The sequence below is a fragment of the Odontesthes bonariensis genome, unplaced genomic scaffold (assembly GCF_027942865.1).
Source record: "Odontesthes bonariensis isolate fOdoBon6 unplaced genomic scaffold, fOdoBon6.hap1 scaffold_248, whole genome shotgun sequence".
NCBI lineage: Eukaryota > Metazoa > Chordata > Actinopteri > Atheriniformes > Atherinopsidae > Odontesthes > Odontesthes bonariensis.
The window spans coordinates 1,995-24,390 of record NW_027457456.1 but is presented as its reverse complement, the minus strand read 5'-3'; the positions used below and the strand labels follow the sequence as shown (position 1 = coordinate 24,390).

The window sequence follows — 22,396 nt, the reverse complement described above, 5'->3', positions numbered from 1 at the left end:
CTATGAATGATGGACCTTTGGTTCTGGGATCTCTGGTTCTGGGACCTTTGGTTCTGGGACCCCTTTGGTTATGGGACCAGGTGAGATCACCCGACTGATTAACAGGTAAACTCCACCAACCCCCCCCCCCCAATCACACCATCTGCTCTGAACCAATGAAACGCTGCGGTTCGACAGATCAAAGACAGTAAATCTGCTGCTCAGTCAGAGGAGGAGGGGGGGGGCAGCAGGTCGGGACAGGTAGGGAAAATAAACGCACCCCACAGTGAGACACAAAACAGCAAATTATCACACAAAGGAGCAAAATTCTTTGTGTTCAGCGAGCCTGAAACAGCCAGCAGTGGTGGGGGGGGGCAGCTTCTCAGGCTAAAACCAGCAGCTCCTCTGACACACCAACGCCGCCTTTTCTTACCCGAGCGGCTGCTCTGCAGCAGCTGCAGGGCCCGAGCCAGCTCCTTGAAGCCGTCCAGGTTTTTATCGTTCTGACTGTACAGGAGAATCTTCTTTGCGTCCGAGAAGAGGCGAGAAATTCTGCAACGACACAAACATGAAGAAGAAGAGTGTTAGCTCGATTCTTTCTTTGGAAGCTCAAGAACAAGCCGGAGGAATCTCAAGTTAAATAAAGTATTTATTGGTGGTAACAAGGGAAGTATAGCAGCGCTGGACCCAGAACCACAGACCTCTCGCAGGAAATCCGTCAGCCTGAGCCTTGATTTCCGGGTATATTTTGTATTTATTCGACTCATTATTTCACATAGGTTGGTTCACACTCGACCGAGTATGATTGGACATGAGCAGGTTCAACATGCTTCGTCATGTTCTCTGGATCAGCCAAACAATGTGTGTGTGAGAATCTTGCACCTGCTTTCCCAGGCTAATTGTTTTGTCTCACTATGCCTGGATCATTTAAGGTCTTCATTTATAATGTCTAAGAACTAAGCCAATTTTAACATGAGGAAACATCTAAGCTCTGCTGGATGTTTTCTTCTCAAAAACTCCTGAAACTTTGCACATGCAGGTAAAATATGGTCAAATGTAGGTGTGTATGGACTACAGTGCCAATCAGCCCCCTCCTGGGAAAAGTTAATGCCCCCTGTAGCCCCCCGGGGCACTGATGAAGTGTCCTGACACCTTTAGATTTGGACTCAAAACCAACAGAAAGTCTGAAAATTGGGTTCAAAATGTCTAAGTTTGCCCATTTGTCTGTTTTTATTTGAACCATCTCCCCAGATGTTGCACGGGGGGGTCTGGGTTTGAAGGAAGGTCGGTGCAGGTGGGCAGGAAGTGACCAGGGCTGTGTTCGAAACCGCATACTTCTCCTACTACTCATACTAACTTTAACTTTTTTAAGTTCCCGGATGCATACTAGATTCTCCGAAATGTTGGGTATGCATCATGAGGTTACTACTCATACTCAAACTACCCAAGATGCAACGTAACGTAACGTGGCCGATCGTCACGGTACTTGGAATGGGACGGGGGCTGTTAGAGCAATAACGAAGCTGTTTAAGAGCTGTAACACTTTTTTATTTACATTATTAACTATTTACATTAACAACCAGTAGGTGTCGCAATTCAATGTTATCAATGCTGTCTTTTAATGTCTGAGCCTGGCAAAGCATTATTACTTCGTTTTTTTTTTTGGGAACGTTGGCAAGGCGGCAGTGCGAGTTTGCTAAGGCGGCCGCCTTAACTATAATGCGCTGCGGGAAACACTGTATGTAGTATGTAGTATGCAGCATGCAGTATGTAGTATGCAGTATTTAGTATGTAGTATGTAGTATGTAGTATGCAGCATGCAGTATGTAGTATGTAGTATGCAGTATGTAGTATGTAGTATGTAGTATGCAGTATGTAGTATGCAGTATGCAGTATGCAGTATTTAGTATGTAGTATGTAGTATGCAGTATGCAGTATGTAGTATGCAGTATGCAGTATGCAGTATTTAGTATGTAGTATGCAGTATGCAGTATGTAGTATGCAGTATTTAGTATGTAGTATGTAGTATGTAGTATGTAGTATGCAGCATGCAGTATGTAGTATGCAGTATGCAGTATTTAGTATGTAGTATGTAGTATGCAGTATGCAGTATGTAGTATGCAGTATTTAGTATGTAGTATGTAGTATGTAGTATGTAGTATGCAGCATGCAGTATGTAGTATGTAGTATGCAGTATTTAGTATGTAGTATGTAGTATGTAGTATGCAGTATGTAGTATGCAGTATGCAGTATGCAGTATTTAGTATGTAGTATGTAGTATGCAGTATGCAGTATGTAGTATGTAGTATGCAGTATGCAGTATGCAGTATTTAGTATGTAGTATGTAGTATGCAGTATGCAGTATGCAGTATGTAGTATGCAGTATGCAGTATTTAGTATGTAGTATGTAGTATGCAGTATGCAGTATGTAGTATGCAGTATGTAGTATGCAGTATGTAGTATGTAGTATGTAGTATGCAGTATGCAGTATGCAGTATTTAGTATGTAGTATGTAGTATGCAGTATGCAGTATGTAGTATGCAGTATGCAGTATGCAGTATTTAGTATGTAGTATGCAGTATGCAGTATGTAGTATGCAGTATGCGGTTTCGAACACAGCCCAGGAAGTGACCCGGAGAAGATTCCAAACTCACATGGAGTCGTTGAAGTTGCCGACGATGCCCAGAGACTCGCCCGGGGTGGGGTTCCTGAAGCAGGGGTTGTTGGCGTTGCACAGGATGCCCTGAAGCCAGGGCAGCGTGCCGGCCGACGGCATCGCCTTGTTGGGAAAGTGACCTGCAGACAGGAAGTGGCCATGAGCCTGATGGGAGATGTAGTTCAGGGCAGCAGAGGAAACTTTAAACTCAAACTGGATCAGAAAAACAGGCGGTTCTTGTGGTTCTGCTGCTAAAAAACACAACGTTGGTGATTAATCTGCAGGTTATTTCTTCAGCTTTAACAGAACTTTAGATATAATTAGATGAAGCTCTGTTAATCACACCAAACCTGATCAATAAAACACATTTATCAGAGCTGGGATCAGTCACACATCTGGATCTCGTCACATTAAGTCTGAAATGTTGAATAAAATCAGATTAAGCAGTCGGTTGATGTGTTTGGGAGGCCTCGTGGTTTTCCTGAGCAGCACGTGCGTTTCTGCCAGATGTTCCATCGTCTTTATCTTCCTGCTGTGTTGGAAGCGAGCCTGAACCTGGAGATAACCTCCCTATCAGCTGCAGCGGAGCCTCAGCAGCTGCACGGCTGCAACCTTTGGCCCCGCAGATTTACGCTGAGCGAAGACCCTGCTATCAGGAACCTTTAGGACTGCCAACTGGCCCGTTCCTAATCACAGCGATAAGATAAAGCTGCAGGTTCTCCCAAGTCCACAGGTGATGTCACCCTTGTCTTCTCCAACGACTCGTCTCAGTTCAGAAAGTTTAGTTTCCTCACTTCCACATCTTATTCCTCTCAGAGTTCAGGCAAACGTCAGAGAGTTTAGTTTTCTCACTTCCACATCTTATTCCTCTCAGAGTTCAGGCAAATATCAGAAAGTTTAGTTTTCTCACTTCCACATCTTATTCCTCTCAGAGTTCAGGCGAACGTCAGAGAGTTTAGTTTCCTGCTTCATTCATGAAGAATTTAAGTCCAGCTTCATCTTCTGTAAAACTAAGAAGCAACAAAACAAATCAATGGTTCGCAGTGAATAAACTCGGCTGTGTGCAGTCACCAGAGGGGGGCAGTGCAGGCTGCGGTGTTAATGGCTGCTTTCAGTAGAAGAAGAAGCTGTTCCAACAGGAAACTAACCTGGGACACAAAACAACAACAACTGTGGTGGAAATCCACAAGAACAACATGGAGACAGCTCAGGAATTAGTTCCATCTCTGGGGAAATGTGAGCCGGTCCGTCCATCCATCCATCCATCTATCCATTCATCCCTCCATTCATCCCTCCATCTACCCATCCCATCAATCCCTCCATCTATCCATCCCTCCATCCCATCAATCCATTCATCCCTCCATCCATCCCTCCATCCATCCATCCCATCAATCCCTCCATCCCATCAATCCATTCATCTATCCATCCATCCCTCCATCTATCCATCCCATCTATCCATCCCTCCATCTATCCATCCCGTCTATCCATCCCTCCCATCAATCCCTCCATCTATCCATCCCATCAATCCCTCCATCCCTCCATCCCATCTATCCATCCCATCAATCCATCCCTCCATCTATCCATCCATCCCATCTATCCATCCATCCCATCTATCCATCCCTCCCATCTATCCATCCCATCAATCCATCTATCCATCTATCCATCCCATCTATCCATCCCTCCATCTATCCATCCATCCCATCTATCCATCCCTCCCATCTATCCATCCCATCAATCCATCTATCCATCTATCCATCCCATCTATCCATCTATCCATCCATCCCATCTATCCATCCCTCCCATCTATCCATCCCATCAATCCATCTATCCATCTATCCATCCCATCTATCCATCCCTCCATCTATCCATCCATCCCATCTATCCATCCCTCCCATCTATCCATCCCATCAATCCATCTATCCATCCATCCATCCCATCATCCATTCATCCCTCCATCCATCCATCCCTCCATCCCATCCCTCCATCTATCCATCCCATCAATCCATCCATCCCTCCATCCATCTATCCATCCCATCAATCCATCTATCCATCCATCCATCCATCCCATCAATCCATCCATCAATCCATCCATCCCTCCATCTATCCATCCCATCAATCCATCCATCCATCCATCCATCCATCCCATCAATCCATCCATTCATCCATCCATCCATCCATCTATCCCTCCATTCATCCATCCATCCATCCCTCCCTCCATCTATCTAGAAAAGTTTTGTCATGGAAACCTCCGCTCAGCTTGGCAGGGTCTGAAGAGAATGGCGGCTGTTAACCTTTCTATCAGCAACAACCCTGTTAACATCCCGGGCAGCACACCAGCATCTCTCCCGAATGACCTTAACTCCTTCTGCAGATTTGAGATCAACAACTCCACCCAGTTAGAGGATATCAGATCCGACCTTATACCTGATGACCCTTGTATCTCTTTCTCCACCACAGACGTTGTAAGGGCCCTTAAGAGGTCTAAGGCTAATAGCGCACCTGGAGCTGATAACGTCAGTGGCCGGGTCCTCACACACTGTGCGGACCAGTTAGGGAGTGTCTTCCAGAAACTGTTCCAGATCTCCATCAACACTAGCCTGACTGACGCGTCCACATCTGGATGAGATGGTGGTCTGGGAACTAGGTGTGCATTTTCTCGTATTTGAGGCGTGGTTTACGAATGCCTAGAGCCGTTTATTGGGCGCTACGAATGTCTATCAAATGGCGTCTGGTTCTTCCCATGCTGCTTTGCACGCGATTCATAGCCAATTGTATCACTTATACCAGATGACGTATGTAGAGCCACAGAAATTAAAAGTAAAAAGTAAAATAAAAGTAAACTTGCGTTCTAAGCTACTTAAAACACTTTCTAAGGCTGCATCGAACAGTAACGTTGTGTCCGCTGCCATGTTGGATTAACACTCTACAAGCTTCGGTGTCGCGCATAGACGTCGTCATCTTGTTGCCCCCCCCCCGTCCTGTGATTGGTTCCCTAACTAAGGCAAAAATAAGGGCGGTGGTTTCCAGGCTGCCTTTGCAGTGTGAATGAAATCGCGTGCAAAGCAGCATGGGAATTCCCAGGCTACATCAACACAGGAACTGTCCCTAAATGTTGGAAAAACTCAACAATTGTCCCAGTTCCCAAGAGAAGCCCCCCCATGGCCCTGAATGATCTGCGCCCAGAGGCCCTCTCCTCCCAGGTGATGAAGGCTATGGAGAGGCTCGTCAGGCAACACATTCTCACCCTAACCCAAGTCACAACTCGACCCGCTCCAATTTGCATATCAAAGGCACAAAGGTGTTGACGATGCCAAAGCCTTCATCAATAGCCCCTTTCACACTGAGGAATAACCCGCGTTTAATTCGCGAATTTAGCGTGTCCGCTGTTGCGTTCACACTGCCGACCCGGGCTGCCGCGTCAACTCGACTCGCCTTTCGACCCGCGTCGGACCCTAGTCTTTTTGCCGAGCCGAGTTTGGTGTGAACGCAATCGACGCGGGTCGGACGTGGGCGTGACGTGAGGAGTTTAAAAGACAGAATGGACAGCTGATTCAGAACAACAGCGACAGGTGAGGACAAGTTTTACTCTGTTTTAGCCTACATCAAGTTCGAGACATTTTTTAATATGGCCAACTAGTGAGACAAGGAGGTCCGCGAGCTCCTCAGCCTCCGGCCAGAGGACGTTATCTACCGCCACATGTCGGGGACGGTGAAAGATGGACCTCTGCTGGAATTCGGGCTGGCGAGAAAGATGGGAGAGCGCGGTTTCCCACGCAGCAAGACGCACCGTAAAGTAACATCTCCATGAACTGCATTGCAAAAATGAGTTCTCAAGGTGTCCCGCCATCGTTTGTTTGAAAAATTTGATGCAGACAGGTGTATTTAACCCTACCTCCGACGCATGGCTGTGCCTACGTCATTGTACACGCCCAGCATTTTATGTGTTTCGTGTGACGCTCTGCCACTAGGCCACGCCCCCTGAACTCGGCTTCAGGCGACACGGGTCACCAACACGCCAAGCGTTCACATTGCTCGACGCGGGTCGAAGGTGCAATTTGGACCCGCTAAGGTAGCGGGTCTCAGTGTGAAAGGGGCTATTGATACTGTTCACAGACACCTGGAGCTTCCCAGTACCTCCGCCAGACTCCTGTTTGCAGACTTTTCCTCAGCCTTTAACACCATGCAACCACATATTCTAGCAGAGAGACTCCACCGGAACTTCAACATGAGCAGTCAGCTCATCCTCTGGATCTTGGACTTTTTGACCAACCGGACCCAGCGTGTCCGGATTAATAATAACCCGTCTGACCTCCTCACCACCTCCACTGGCTCCCCACAAGGCTGTGTGCTATCTCCGCTGCTCTTCATTCTGTACACCGATGAGTGCAGATCAACACACTCCAACTGTCACTTGGTTAAGTTTGCTGATGATACAGTTCTGCTGTCCCTCCTGTCCGGCCCCTCCCTCCATCATGGACCCGCTCTTCAGCAGTTCATAGAGTGGTGTGACTCTTCCTTTCTGGAGCTGCATGTCAGAAACACTAAGGACATGGTGGTGACCTTCTCTAGCAGCCAAAGGGAACTGGCGGCGGCTGTCACCGCTATCATCCACGGTTCTCCGGTCGAGACAGTTGAGGAATATAAATACCTGGGAACCATCCTGGGTTACCAACTGGGGTTCTCTTCCAACACAGAAGGGATCCTGAGGAAGTGTCACCAGAGGATGTACCTACTAAGGAAACTGAACTCTCTTTCTGTCAGTCAGAACATCTTGTTGACTTTCTATTACACATTCATTGAGAGTGTTTTGGCTTTCTCCATATGCATCTGGCAGCACTCCATCACTGTACAGGATAGGAACCGCCTGCATAACATTGTCAAGGTGTGTTCCAAGATTATTGGACTTTCTGTTCGCCATCTGAACACTGTGTACGAGCAGCAGGCTAGCAGCCTGGCTCGTTGAATTCTCAAGGACCCGACTCATGCTCTGTTTCCGGCATTTGAGCAGCTGCCATGTGGTGGCAGGTTCCGCTGTCCGGCCCGTAAGACCCAAAGGAGGAAGCTTTGTTCCCAGCGTTGGTCTCCTCTTGAACTCTAAGAAGTCTAAGACAGTTACTTCAACTTAGGTCTTCTTGTACAATACTTTAGTGCAATATCTCGTCCTGATGTACAATATTACAATATCACCTTGACACTTTAACTACAATGTCACTTTAATCACATTGTCATTTTAATTTTATCAACGCCCTATTTTTTTATTTATTTGCTAAATATTTTATTTATTTATTTTTTGTCACCCCCTTTTGTGTTTTTAATTTCTTTGTGATTCCTTGTTCTTCTTTTAATGTACCGCTCTTCGCCCTTCGGGGATAAATAAAGTTTTTCTGATTCTGATTGATCCATCCATCCATCCATCCATCCATTCATCCATTCATCCATCCCTCCATCTATCATCCATCCCATTCATCCCTCCATCTATCCATCCATCTATCCATCCATCCCATCTATCCATCTATCCCATCTATCCATCTATCCCATCTATCCCTCCATCCCATCAATCCATTCATCCCTCCATCCATCCCATCAACCCCTTCATCCCTCCATCTATCCATCCCATCTATCCCTCCATCCATCCATCCCATCAATCCATTCATCCCTCCATCTATCATCCATCCCATTCATCCCTCCATCTATCCATCCATCTATCCATCCATCCCATCTATCTATCCATCCCTCCATCTATCCATCCATCCCATCTAGCCATCCATCTATCCATCCATCCTATCTATCCATTCATCCCTCCATCTATCCATCCCATCTATCCATCCATCCCATCTATCCCTCCATCCATCCAATCAATCCATTCATCCCTCCATCTATCCATCCCTCCATCCATTCATCCCTCCATCTATCCATCCATCCCATCAACCCATTCATCCCTCCATCTATCCATCCATCCATCCATCCCATCTATCCATCCATCCATCTATCCATCCATCCCATATATCCATCCATCCCATCTATCCCTCCATCCCATCTATCCATCCATCCCATCTATCCATCCATCCCATCTATCCCTCCATCCATCCATCCCATCAATCCATTCATCCCTCCATCCCTCCATCCATTCATCCCTCCATCTATCCATCCATCCCATCAATCCATTCATCCCTCCATCTATCCATCCCTCCATCCATTCATCCCTCCATCTATCCATCCATCCCATCTATCCATCCATCTATCCATCCCTCCATCCATCCATCTATCCATCCATCCCATCTATCCATCCATCTATCCATCCATCCATCTCTCCATCCATTCATCCCTCCATCTATCCATCCATCCATCCCTCCATCTATCCATCCATCCCATCTATCCCTCCATCCATCCATCTATCCATCCCATCTATCCATCCATCTATCTATCTATCCATCCATCTATCTATCTATCCATCCCTCCCATCAATCCATCCATCTATCCATCCCTCCAATCAATCCATCCATCCATCCATCCATCCCTCCATCTATCCATCCCTCCCATCAATCCATCCATCTATCCATCCCTCCCATCAATCCATCCATCTATCCCTCCCTCCCATCAATCCATCCATCCATCCATTCATCCCTCCATCCATCCATCCATCCCTCCATCCATCCTTCCCATCCATCCATCTATCAATCCATTCATCCCTCCATCTATCCATCCATCCATCTATCCATCTATCCATCCCATCAATCCATCCATCTATCCATCCCTCCCATCAATCCATCCATCCATTCATCCCTCCATCTATCCATCCATCCCATCAATCCATCCATCTATCTATCCATCCCTCCCATCAATCCATCCATCTATCCCTCCCTCCCATCAATCCATCCATCCATCCATTCATCCCTCCATCCATCCATCCACCCATCTATCCATCCATCCATCCATCCCTCCAATCAATCCATCCATCTATCCCTCCCTCCCATCAATCCATCCATCCCTCCATCCATCCTTCCCATCCCTCCATCCATCTATCCTTCCCTCCCATCAATCCATCCATCCATCCATTCATCCCTCCATCCATCCATCCCTCCATCTATCCATCCATCCATCCATCCCTCCATCCATCCTTCCCATCAATCCATCCATCTATCCCTCCCTCCCATCAATCCATCCATCCCTCCATCCATCCTTCCCATCCCTCCATCCATCTATCCCTCCCATCAATCCATCCATCTATCCCTCCCTCCCATCAATCCATCCATTCATCCCTCCATCCATCCATCCATCTATCCATCCATCCATCCATCCCTCCATCCATCCTTCCCATCCCTCCATCCATCTATCCCTCCCTCCCATCAATCCATCCATCCATCCATTCATCCCTCCATCCATCCATCCATCCATCCATCCATCCATCCATCCATCCATCCCTCCATCCATCCTTCCCATCCCTCCATCTATCCATCCATCCATCTATCCATCCCATCTATCCATCCATCTATCCATCCCATCAATCCATCCATCTATCCATCCCATCAATCCATCCATCTATCCATCCCTCCCATCAATCCATCCATCCATCCATTCATCCCTCCATCTATCCATCCAACCCATCAATCCATCCATCCATCCATCTATCCATCCATCCCATCAATCCATCCATCCATCCATCTATCCATCCATCCCATCAATCCATCCATCCATCCCATCTATCCATCCCTCCCATCAATCCATCCATCCCTCCCATCAATCCATCCATCCATCCATCCATCTATCCATCCATCCCATCAATCCATCCATTCATCCCTCCATCTATCCATCCATTCATCCATTCATCCCTCCATCTATCCATCCATCCCATCTATCCATCCATCTATCCATCCCTCCCTCCATCCATCCATTCATCCCTCCATCTATCCATCCATTCATCCATTCATCCCTCCATCTATCCATCCATCCATCTATCCATCCATCCCATCTATCCATCCATTCATCCATTCATCCCTCCATCTATCCATCCATCCCATCTATCCATCCATCCCATCTATCCATCCATCTATCCATCCCTCCCTCCATCCATCCATTCATCCCTCCATCTATATATCTATCTATCCCATCTATCCATCCATCCATCCATCCCTCCCATCTATCCATCCATCCCATCAATCCATTCATCCCTCCATCTATCCATCCATCCCATCTATCCATCCATCCCTCTATTCATCCATCCATCCCATCTATCCATCCCTCCATCCATCTATCCATCCATCCATCCATCCTCTACTCCGAGCTCCTCCCCCTGGATGTCAGAGCTCCTCCCCCTGGATGTCAGAGCTCCTCCCCCTGGATGTCAGAGCCCCGCCCCCTCTGAAGGAAACTCATTTCAGCCGCTCGTATCCCCGATCTCCTGAAGAAGCCACCAGAACCACATAATCTGCAAACAGCAGAGCTGGAACCCTGAGGTTCCCATCAGCTCAGTCACTGAGTTTACCAGGAACAGTTTACCAGGAACAGCTGCTGAGTTTACCAGGAACAGCTGCTGAGTTTACCAGGAACAGCTGCTGAGTTTACCAGGAACAGTTTACCAGGAACAGCTGCTGAGTTTACCAGGAACAGTTTACCAGGAACAGTTTACCAGGAACAGTTTACCAGGAACAGTTTACCAGGAACAGTTTACCAGGAACAGCTGCTGAGTTTACCAGGAACAGCTGCTGAGTTTACCAGGAACAGCTGCTGAGTCACGTGGTTTTAACCAGATTTCCATTCTACCCGATATACATCAAGTCTTCTAAAGAGACAAAAGAACCCCTGAGGTGCAGAGGAGCTAAAGGTAACGGCTGAGCTTCAGAGGAGCTAAAGCTAACAGCTGAACTTCAGAGGAGCTAAAGCTAACAGCTGAACTTCAGAGGAGCTAAAGCTAACAGCTGAGCTTCAGAGGAGCTAAAGCTAACAGCTGTCTGCACCCTGAAAACTTGGTGTAAAACTGATCTCAGAGTATCAGGTGAAGTCATCTCTGGAGCTTTCTCTGAGCGGCCTCATTGTGCTGAGCAGCGGCGGGTTTCAACACGTCGCTGCTCACATGCTGCATGAATCACTGCAGAAACATTCCTCCAACCAGCAGAAGTGAGAGCTCAGCTTCTGCTTTCAGGGGGAAACAGGAAGAAGAGCTACGAGTGAAGTCTGTCTGATGGAGGCAGTCTGGGAAACATGTGGTGGAGCTGCAGCTGCTTCCTCAGTCCAGCCTCACAAGCTGAGGACAAGACGGCCTGAGGCCCAAGCTCTGAGAGGCCCAAGCTCTGAGAGGCCCAAGCTCTGAGAGGCCCAAGCTCTGAGAGGCCCAAGCTCTGAGAGGCCCAAGCTCTCTGAGAGGCCCAAGCTCTGAGAGGCCCAAGCTCTCTGAGAGGCCCAAGCTCTGAGAGGCCCAAGCTCTGAGAGGCCCAAGCTCTGAGAGGCCCAAGCTCTGAGAGGCCCAAGCTCTCTGAGAGGCCCAAGCTCTGAGAGGCCCAAGCTCTCTGAGAGGCCCAAGCTCTCTGAGAGGCCCAAGCTCTCTGAGAGGCCCAAGCTCTCTGAGAGGCCCAAGCTCTGAGAGGCCCAAGCTCTGAGAGGCCCAAGCTCTCTGAGAGGCCCAAGCTCTGAGAGGCCCAAGCTCTCAGAATCCTCAGCCTCAGAACCCTCAGCCTCAGAACCCTCAGCATCAGAATCAGAACCCTCAGCCTCAGAACCCTCAGCATCAGAATCAGAACCCTCAGCCTCAGAACCCTCAGCATCAGAATCAGAACCCTCAGCCTCAGAACCCTCAGCCTCAGAACCCTCAGCATCAGAATCAGAACCCTCAGCCTCAGAACCCTCAGGATCAGAACCCTCAGCATCAGAACCCTCAGCCTCAGAACCCTCAGCATCAGAATCAGAACCCTCAGCCTCAGAACCCTCAGCATCAGAACCCTCAGCATCAGAACCCTCAGCATCAGAACCCTCAGCCTCAGAACCCTCAGCATCAGAATCAGAACCCTCAGCCTCAGAACCCTCAGCATCAGAATCAAAACCCTCAGCCTCAGAACCCTCAGCCTCAGAACCCTCAGCCTCAGAACCCTCAGCATCAGAACCCTCAGCATCAGAACCCTCAGCATCAGAACCCTCAGCATCAGAACCCTCAGCCTCAGAACCCTCAGCATCAGAATCAGAACCCTCAGCATCAGAATCAGAATCAGAACCCTCAGCATCAGAACCCTCAGCCTCAGGATCAGAATCAGAACCCTCAGCATCAGAACCCTCAGCCTCAGGATCAGAATCAGAACCCTCAGCCTCAGAACCCTCAGCCTCAGAACCCTCAGCCTCAGAACCCTCAGCCTCAGAACCCTCAGCCTCAGAACCCTCAGCATCAGAACCCTCAGCCTCAGAACCCTCAGCATCAGAATCAGAACCCTCAGCCTCAGAACCCTCAGCATCAGAATCAGAACCCTCAGCCTCAGAACCCTCAGCATCAGAACCCTCAGCATCAGAATCAGAACCCTCAGCCTCAGAACCCTCAGCATCAGAACCCTCAGAATCAGAACCCTCAGCATCAGAACCCTCAGCATCAGAACCCTCAGCATCAGAACCCTCAGAATCAGAACCCTCAGCATCAGAACCCTCAGCATCAGAACCCTCAGCATCAGAATCAGAACCCTCAGCCTCAGAACCCTCAGCCTCAGAACCCTCAGAATCAGAACCCTCAGCCTCAGAACCCTCAGCCTCAGAACCCTCAGAATCAGAACCCTCAGCCTCAGAACCCTCAGAATCAGAACCCTCAGCATCAGAACCCTCAGCATCAGAACCCTCAGCCTCAGAACCCTCAGCCTCAGAACCCTCAGCCTCAGAACCCTCAGCCTCAGAATCAGAACCCTCAGCCTCAGAACCCTCAGCCTCAGAACCCTCAGCCTCAGAACCCTCAGCATCAGAACCCTCAGCATCAGAACCCTCAGCCTCAGAACCCTCAGCATCAGAACCCTCAGCATCAGAACCCTCAGCCTCAGAACCCTCAGCCTCAGAACCCTCAGCCTCAGAATCAGAACCCTCAGCCTCAGAACCCTCAGCATCAGAACCCTCAGCCTCAGAACCCTCAGCATCAGAACCCTCAGCATCAGAACCCTCAGCCTCAGAACCCTCAGCCTCAGAACCCTCAGCATCAGAACCCTCAGCATCAGAACCCTCAGCCTCAGAACCCTCAGCCTCAGAACCCTCAGCATCAGAACCCTCAGCATCAGAACCCTCAGCCTCAGAACCCTCAGCCTCAGAACCCTCAGCCTCAGAACCCTCAGCCTCAGAACCCTCAGCCTCAGAATCAGAACCCTCAGCCTCAGAACCCTCAGCATCAGAACCCTCAGCATCAGAACCCTCAGCATCAGAACCCTCAGCATCAGAACCCTCAGCATCAGAACCCTCAGAACCCGTCTCCGGTCCAAATGAAGGAACTCACACTCGTGCTGCTCGTAGGGGGGGTAGTTCAGCCGCACGGCGATGAGGATGAAGAAGATGAAGAGCGGCCAGAGGATCTCCACCAGCAGCTGGAGCTGAAACACAAACACACGGGTCAGAGTTAGGGAGAACCGGGCTCAGAACCTCCAGCCGGGTCAGAGTTAGGGAGAACCGGGCTCAGAACCTCCAGCCGGGTCAGAGTTAGGGAGAACCGGGCTCAGAACCTCCAGCCGGGTTAGAGTTAGGGAGAACCGGGCTCCAGAACCTCCAGCCGGGTCAGAGTTAGGGAGAACCGGGCTCCAGAACCTCCAGCCGGGTCAGAGTTAGGGAGAACCGGGCTCAGAACCTCCAGCCGGGTTATAGTTAGGGAGAACCGGGCTCAGAACCTCCAGACGGGTTAGAGTTAGGGAGAACCGGGCTCAGAACCTCCAGCCGGGTTAGAGTTAGGGAGAACCGGGCTCAGAACCTCCAGCCGGGTCAGAGTTAGGGAGAACCGGGCTCCAGAACCTCCAGCCGGGTCAGAGTTAGGGAGAACCGGGCTCAGAACCTCCAGCCGGGTTAGAGTTAGGGAGAACCGGGCTCCAGAACCTCCAGCCGGGTTAGAGTTAGGGAGAACCGGGCTCCAGAACCTCCAGCCGGGTTAGAGTTAGGGAGAACCGGGCTCAGAACCTCCAGCCGGGTCAGAGTTAGGGAGAACCGGGCTCAGAACCTCCAGCAGGGTCAGAGTTAGGGAGAACCGGGCTCAGAACCTCCAGCCGGGTTATAGTTAGGGAGAACCGGGCTCAGAACCTCCAGCCGGGTTAGAGTTAGGGAGAACCGGGCTCAGAACCTTCAGACGGGTTAGAGTTAGGGAGAACCGGGCTCCAGAACCTCCAGCCGGGTCAGAGTTAGGGAGAACCGGGCTCAGAACCTCCAGCCGGGTTAGAGTTAGGGAGAACCGGGCTCCAGAACCTCCAGCCGGGTCAGAGTTAGGGAGAACCGGGCTCCAGAACCTCCAGCCGGGTTAGAGTTAGGGAGAACCGGGCTCCAGAACCTCCAGCCGGGTCAGAGTTAGGGAGAACCGGGCTCCAGAACCTCCAGCCGGGTCAGAGTTAGGGAGAACCGGGCTCCAGAACCTCCAGCCGGGTTAGAGTTAGGGAGAACCGGGCTCCAGAACCTCCAGCCGGGTCAGAGTTAGGGAGAACCGGGCTCCAGAACCTCCAGCCGGGTCAGAGTTAGGGAGAACCGGGCTCCAGAACCTCCAGCCGGGTTAGAGTTAGGGAGAACCGGGCTCCAGAACCTCCAGCCGGGTTAGAGTTAGGGAGAACCGGGCTCAGAACCTCCAGCCGGGTTAGAGTTAGGGAGAACCGGGCTCAGAACCTCCAGCCGGGTTAGAGTTAGGGAGAACCGGGCTCAGAACCTCCAGCCGGGTTAGAGTTAGGGAGAACCGGGCTCCAGAACCTCCAGCCGGGTTAGAGTTAGGGAGAACCGGGCTCAGAACCTCCAGCCGGGTCAGAGTTAGGGAGAACCGGGCTCAGAACCTCCAGCAGGGTCAGAGTTAGGGAGAACCGGGCTCAGAACCTCCAGCCGGGTTATAGTTAGGGAGAACCGGGCTCAGAACCTCCAGCCGGGTTAGAGTTAGGGAGAACCGGGCTCAGAACCTTCAGCCGGGTTAGAGTTAGGGAGAACCGGGCTCCAGAACCTCCAGCCGGGTCAGAGTTAGGGAGAACCGGGCTCAGAACCTCCAGCCGGGTCAGAGTTAGGGAGAACCGGGCTCCAGAACCTCCAGCCGGGTCAGAGTTAGGGAGAACCGGGCTCCAGAACCTCCAGCCGGGTCAGAGTTAGGGAGAACCGGGCTCCAGAACCTCCAGCCGGGTTAGAGTTAGGGAGAACCGGGCTCAGAACCTCCAGCCGGGTTAGAGTTAGGGAGAACCGGGCTCAGAACCTCCAGCCGGGTTAGAGTTAGGGAGAACCGGGCTCAGAACCTCCAGCCGGGTTAGAGTTAGGGAGAACCGGGCTCCAGAACCTCCAGCCGGGTCAGAGTTAGGGAGAACCGGGCTCCAGAACCTCCAGCCGGGTCAGAGTTAGGGAGAACCGGGCTCCAGAACCTCCAGCCGGGTTAGAGTTAGGGAGAACCGGGCTCAGAACCTCCAGCCGGGTTAGAGTTAGGGAGAACCGGGCTCAGAACCTCCAGCCGGGTCAGAGTTAGGGAGAACCGGGCTCCAGAACCTCCAGCCGGGTCAGAGTTAGGGAGAACCGGGCTCAGAACCTCCAGCCGGGTCAGAGTTAGGGAGAACCGGGCTCAGAACCTCCAGCCGGGTCAGAGTTAGGGAGAACCGGGCTCCAGAACCTCCAGCCGGGTCAGAGATAGGGAGAACCGGGCTCAGAACCTCCAGCCGGGTCAGAGTTAGGGAGAACCGGGCTCAGAACCTCCAGCCGGGTCAGAGTTAGGGAGAACCGGGCTCCAGAACCTCCAGCCGGGTCAGAGTTAGGGAGAACCGGGCTCCAGAACCTCCAGCCGGGTCAGAGTTAGGGAGAACCGGGCTCCAGAACCTCCAGCCGGGTTAGAGTTAGGGAGAACCGGGCTCAGAACCTCCAGCCGGGTTACAGTTAGGGAGAACCGGGCTCAGAACCTCCAGCCGGGTTACAGTTAGGGAGAACCGGGCTCAGAACCTCCAGCCGGGTCAGAGTTAGGGAGAACCGGGCTCCAGAACCTCCAGCCGGGTCAGAGTTAGGGAGAACCGGGCTCAGAACCTCCAGCCGGGTTACAGTTAGGGAGAACCGGGCTCCAGAACCTCCAGCCGGGTTAGAGTTAGGGAGAACCGGGCTCAGAACCTCCAGCCGGGTTAGAGTTAGGGAGAACCGGGCTCAGAACCTCCAGCCGGGTTACAGTTAGGGAGAACCGGGCTCAGAACCTCCAGCTGGGTTAGAGTTAGGGAGAACCGGGCTCAGAACCTCCAGCAGGGTCAGAGTTAGGGAGAACCGGGCTCAGAACCTCCAGCCGGGTTATAGTTAGGGAGAACCGGGCTCAGAACCTCCAGCCGGGTTAGAGTTAGGGAGAACCGGGCTCAGAACCTTCAGACGGGTTAGAGTTAGGGAGAACCGGGCTCCAGAACCTCCAGCCGGGTTAGAGTTAGGGAGAACCGGGCTCAGAACCTCCAGCCGGGTTAGAGTTAGGGAGAACCGGGCTCAGAACCTCCAGCCGGGTCAGAGTTAGGGAGAACCGGGCTCCAGAACCTCCAGCCGGGTCAGAGTTAGGGAGAACCGGGCTCAGAACCTCCAGCCGGGTCAGAGTTAGGGAGAACCGGGCTCAGAACCTCCAGCCGGGTTAGAGTTAGGGAGAACCGGGCTCCAGAACCTCCAGCCGGGTCAGAGTTAGGGAGAACCGGGCTCCAGAACCTCCAGCCGGGTCAGAGTTAGGGAGAACCGGGCTCAGAACCTCCAGCCGGGTCAGAGTTAGGGAGAACCGGGCTCAGAACCTCCAGCCGGGTCAGAGTTAGGGAGAACCGGGCTCCAGAACCTCCAGCCGGGTCAGAGTTAGGGAGAACCGGGCTCCAGAACCTCCAGCCGGGTCAGAGTTAGGGAGAACCGGGCTCCAGAACCTCCAGCCGGGTCAGAGTTAGGGAGAACCGGGCTCAGAACCTCCAGCCGGGTCAGAGTTAGGGAGAACCGGGCTCAGAACCTCCAGCCGGGTTAGAGTTAGGGAGAACCGGGCTCAGAACCTCCAGCCGGGTTAGAGTTAGGGAGAACCGGGCTCAGAACCTCCAGCCGGGTTAGAGTTAGGGAGAACCGGGCTCCAGAACCTCCAGCCGGGTCAGAGTTTCAGAGGCTCTGAGACCCAGACTGGGTTCTGCCTGAGGCCCGGCGGGTCAGAACACAGTACAGAACATTACTGGACTCTGCCTGAGGCCCGGCGGGTCAGAACACAGAACACAGAACAGAACATTAAAGGGTTCTGCCTGAGGCCCGGCGGGTCAGAACACAGAACAGAACATTAATGGGTTCTGCCTGAGGCCCGGCGGGTCAGAACACAGAACAGAACATTAATGGGTTCTGCCTGAGGCCCGGCGGGTCAGAACACAGAACAGAACATTAAAGGGTTCTGCCTGAGGCCCGGCGAGTCAGAACACAGAACACAGAATTAATGGGTTCTGCCTGAGGCCCGGCGGGTCAGAACACAGAACACAGAACAGAACATTAAAGAGTTCTGCCTGAGGCCCGGCGGGTCAGAACACAGAACAGAACATTAATGGGTTCTGCCTGAGGCCCGGCGGGTCAGAACACAGAACAGAACATTAATGGGTTCTGCCTGAGGCCCGGCGGGTCAGAACACAGAACAGAACATTAAAGGGTTCTGCCTGAGGCCCGGCGGGTCAGAACACAGAACAGAACATTAAAGTGAAGTTAAACTGACCTTCTGGCGTCGCCGGTAGGTGAAGTTCTTCCACAGCAGCAGCCCCAGCTGAGTGGAGACGGACATGTCTGCAGCCGGCTCTGAGCAGGAATGCTGGCGGCGCCGCTCGCTCTGCGGTAAACACGGTGAACACACACGGTTCAGCTCAAAGGTGTCGGGTCAAAGGTGCTGATACTGCAGATCGGTTATCAGATCACAGCGTCAGCACTGATCAATCAGCAAGCTGTTTACTGTGAGGCTCACAGCCTCTGCACACACACCAATCAGAGGCCTGCGGCCCGCTGGCTCCGCCCACGCACACCAATCAGAGGCCTGCGGCCCGCTGGCTCCGCCCACGCACACCAATCAGAGGCCTGCGGCCCGCTGGCTCCGCCCACACACCAATCAGAGGCCTGCGGCCCGCTGGCTCCGCCCACACACCAATCAGAGGCCTGCGGCCCGCTGGCTCCGCCCACACACCAATCAGAGGCCTGCGGCCCGCTGGCTCCGCCCACGCACACCAATCAGAGGCCTGCGGCCCGCTGGCTCCGCCCACGCAAACCAATCAGAGGCCTGCGGCCCGCTGGCTCCGCCCACGCACACCAATCAGAGGCCTGCGGCCCGCTGGCTCCGCCCACGCACACCAATCAGAGGCCTGCGGCCCGCTGGCTCCGCCCACGCACACCAATCAGAGGCCTGCGGCCCGCTGGCTCCGCCCACGCACACCAATCAGAGGCCTGCGGCCCGCTGGCTCCGCCCACGCACACCAATCAGAGGCCTGCGGCCCGCTGGCTCCGCCCACGCACACCAATCAGAGGCCTGCGGCCCGCTGGCTCCGCCCACGCACACCAATCAGAGGCCTGCGGCCCGCTGGCTCCGCCCACACACCAATCAGAGGCCTGCGGCCCGCTGGCTCCGCCCACACACCAATCAGAGGCCTGCGGCCCGCTGGCTCCGCCCACACACCAATCAGAGGCCTGCGGCCCGCTGGCTCCGCCCACGCACACCAATCAGAGGCCTGCGGCCCGCTGGCTCCGCCCACGCAAACCAATCAGAGGCCTGCGGCCCGCTGGCTCCGCCCACGCACACCAATCAGAGGCCTGCGGCCCGCTGGCTCCGCCCACACACACCAATCAGAGGCCTGCGGCCCCGCTGGCTCCGCCCACGCACACCAATCAGAGGCCTGCGGCCCGCCCACGCACACCAATCAGAGGCCTGCGGCCCCGCTGGCTCCGCCCACGCACACCAATCAGAGGCCTGCGGCCCGCTGGCTCCGCCCACGCACACCAATCAGAGGCCTGCGGCCCGCTGGCTCCGCCCACGCACACCAATCAGAGGCCTGCGGCCCGCTGGCTCCGCCCACGCACACCAATCAGAGGCCTGCGGCCCGCTGGCTCCGCCCACGCACACCAATCAGAGGCCTGCGGCCCGCTGGCTCCGTCCACTCACACCAATCAGAGAACTGCGGCCCACTGGCTCCGCCCACACACACCAATCAGAGAACTGCGGCCCACTGGCTCCGCCCACACACACCAATCAGAGAACTTTTCAGTCCAGCTCCAGAGGAGTCCAGCTCCAGGGGAGTCCTGCTCCAGGGGAGTCCTGCTCCAGGGGAGACCAGCTCCAGGGGAGTCCTGCTCCAGGGGAGTCCTGCTCCAGGGGAGTCCTGCTCCAGGGGAGTCCTGCTCCAGGGGAGTCCTGCTCCAGGGGAGTCCTGCTCCAGGGGAGTCCTGCTCCAGGGGAGACCAGCTCCAGGGGAGTCCTGCTCCAGGGGAGTCCTGCTCCAGGGGAGACCAGCTCCAGGGGAGTCCTGCTCCAGGGGAGTCCTGCTCCAGGGGAGTCCAGCTCCAGGGGAGTCCTGCTCCAGGGGAGTCCTGCTCCAGGGGAGACCAGCTCCAGGGGAGACCAGCTCCAGGGGAGTCCAGCTCCAGGGGAGACCAGCTCCAGGGGAGTCCTGCTCCAGGGGAGTCCAGCTCCAGGGGAGTCCTGCTCCAGGGGAGACCAGCTCCAGGGGAGTCCTGCTCCAGGGGAGTCCAGCTCCAGAGGAGTCCAGCTCCAGGGGAGTCCTGCTCCAGGGGAGTCCTGCTCCAGGGGAGACCAGCTCCAGGGGAGACCTGCTCCAGGGGAGTCCAGCTCCAGGGGAGTCCTGCTCCAGGGGAGTCCAGCTCCAGGGGAGACCAGCTCCAGGGGAGTCCTGCTCCAGGGGAGTCCAGCTCCAGGGGAGTCCTGCTCCAGGGGAGTCCAGCTCCAGGGGAGTCCGGCTCCAGGGGAGTCCGGCTCCAGAGGAGTCCAGCTCCAGGGGAGTCCAGCTCCAGGGGAGTCCTGCTCCAGGGGAGTCCAGCTCCAGGGGAGTCCTGCTCCAGGGGAGTCCAGCTCCAGAGGAGTCCTGCTCCAGGGGAGTCCTGCTCCAGGACCTGAACCCGGTCTGAAGGATGCACTGCTGTGTGTCACCATGACAACAGGGACTGTTCACACTGAGCAGCTGATGTGATCAATACAGCAACCATGTGACCAGAGACCCTGTGCTGGGGGGGTGTCTCCTGATTGAATTTACATGTGTGCAGACCCTCCCCCCTTCTTCTTCTTCTTCTACTTCTACTCCTGTTTACTCTGATCAAAGAGCTGCTGTGATGAAGGGGATCCAGACCGGAACTGAACTCTGAACTGATCAGGTGAGCTGAGGTCCGCTTTGTTCCGCCGGCGGGACCCAACAGGACCCGGCGGGACCCAACAGGACCCGGCGGGACCCAACAACTTTTCATCTCTCTCATCAAAATAAACTCCCACAAAGCACGCACCTCAGCGCGTGCTCCTGTCCGCGCGCACTTCATCTCAGTTAAAAGAAGTTCGGCCCGAGAAGCTGAACCCGAACTCCTGAATAAGATCATAAGGTCCATAATCAGTCCGAACCGAGTCTGACAAACTTCCGGAGCCGGAAAAACCTGCAACAATCCCATCAGGGTCATTCTGCAGAAGCTCTGATCCAAAGAGACTCACAGTGAGTGTTCCACACCGGGAAGCAATCAGCTTTAAAGGGTTTAAAACGCCTGTTCACACCGAGACTGACCCGAACCGGAGTTAAACACACACTCAGACCCGTTCTGAACCACTCAGAACCACTCGGAACACACTCAGAACCACTCGGAACACACTCAGAACCACTCGGAACCACTCGGAACACACTCAGAACCACTCGGAACCACTCAGAACACACTCGTACCCGTTCAGAACCATTCAGAACACACTCAGAACCACTCAGAACCACTCAGAACACACTCAGAACCACTCAGACCCGTTCGGAAGCATTCGGACCCACTCGGAACACACTCGGGCGGCAGTCACCGGTCTCTGGCTCTCCTCTGGCTCTCCTCGGGTCTGCGGTGCTCCTCCTTCCAGCAGCATCTGTTTCTCTGAGCTGCAGCTGCGGGACTAAAGTAAACTCACCGGAGTCAAGAGAAAACAGTCACCAGCTGCTTCCGGTGAGGAGTTTCACAATAAAAGCAGAAAAGGTCCAAAATGTCTCCGTGTTTCCTGAATGAATAAAAGGTGTTTTCAGACCGCGGTGCTGTGGGATTGATCCCTGATCAACTCAACTTTATTTATAAAGCCTTTTAACACAGCCGTGGCTGAAACAAAGTGCTGTACAACACAAAATACAAGGCATAAAACACAAGAACAATGCAAAAACAACAATATTAAAACAATGACAGAAACTGGGTTAAAAGCCAGGGAATAAAAATGGGTTTTAAGACGGAGGCTTAGAGGACTGTTTGTATGAATAAATGTCCAGAGAAGGTCCATAAAAGGTCTCAGAGGACATGATGATATGAACCACTCTCAGATGAAGCTGATCTTTGTATCGATCATCTTTTATTGTCATTAAAACCTTTATTTAAGCCAAGATAGGCAGCAGCAGATCCAAAACACAGTTAAACAATTACAGA

At 53.0% G+C, this 22,396-nt stretch overlaps 1 protein-coding gene across 1 annotated transcript; it reads right to left on the bottom strand.

The window, feature by feature from the left end:
* Window positions 1-21,859, bottom strand: abca4a (ATP-binding cassette, sub-family A (ABC1), member 4a). The gene is made up of 6 exons (XM_075459922.1): window positions 21,780-21,859; window positions 18,474-18,584; window positions 14,082-14,175; window positions 2,634-2,775; window positions 413-531; window positions 1-62 (listed from the first exon to the last, which is right to left on the bottom strand). The coding sequence occupies exons 1-6, from the start codon at window positions 21,852-21,854 to the stop codon at window positions 1-3; spliced, it is 603 nt and encodes a 200-aa protein (XP_075316037.1). The 5' UTR covers window positions 21,855-21,859.
* Between the last annotated feature and the right edge of the window lie 537 nt (window positions 21,860-22,396).

Bases quoted from the DNA above. Each gene is read 5' to 3' on its own strand.
- abca4a (XM_075459922.1), bottom strand. From the start codon at position 21,854: ATGCTGCTGGAAGGAGGAGCACCGCAGACCCGAGGAGAGCCAGAGGAG. The intron at 14,176-18,473 runs GTCAGTTTAACT...TTTGTGTTTCAG, and splicing joins CCTACCGGCGACGCCAGAAG to CTCCAGCTGCTGGTGGAGAT. The intron at 532-2,633 runs GTGAGTTTGGAA...GTGTCGTTGCAG, and splicing joins GGCAACTTCAACGACTCCAT to AATTTCTCGCCTCTTCTCGG.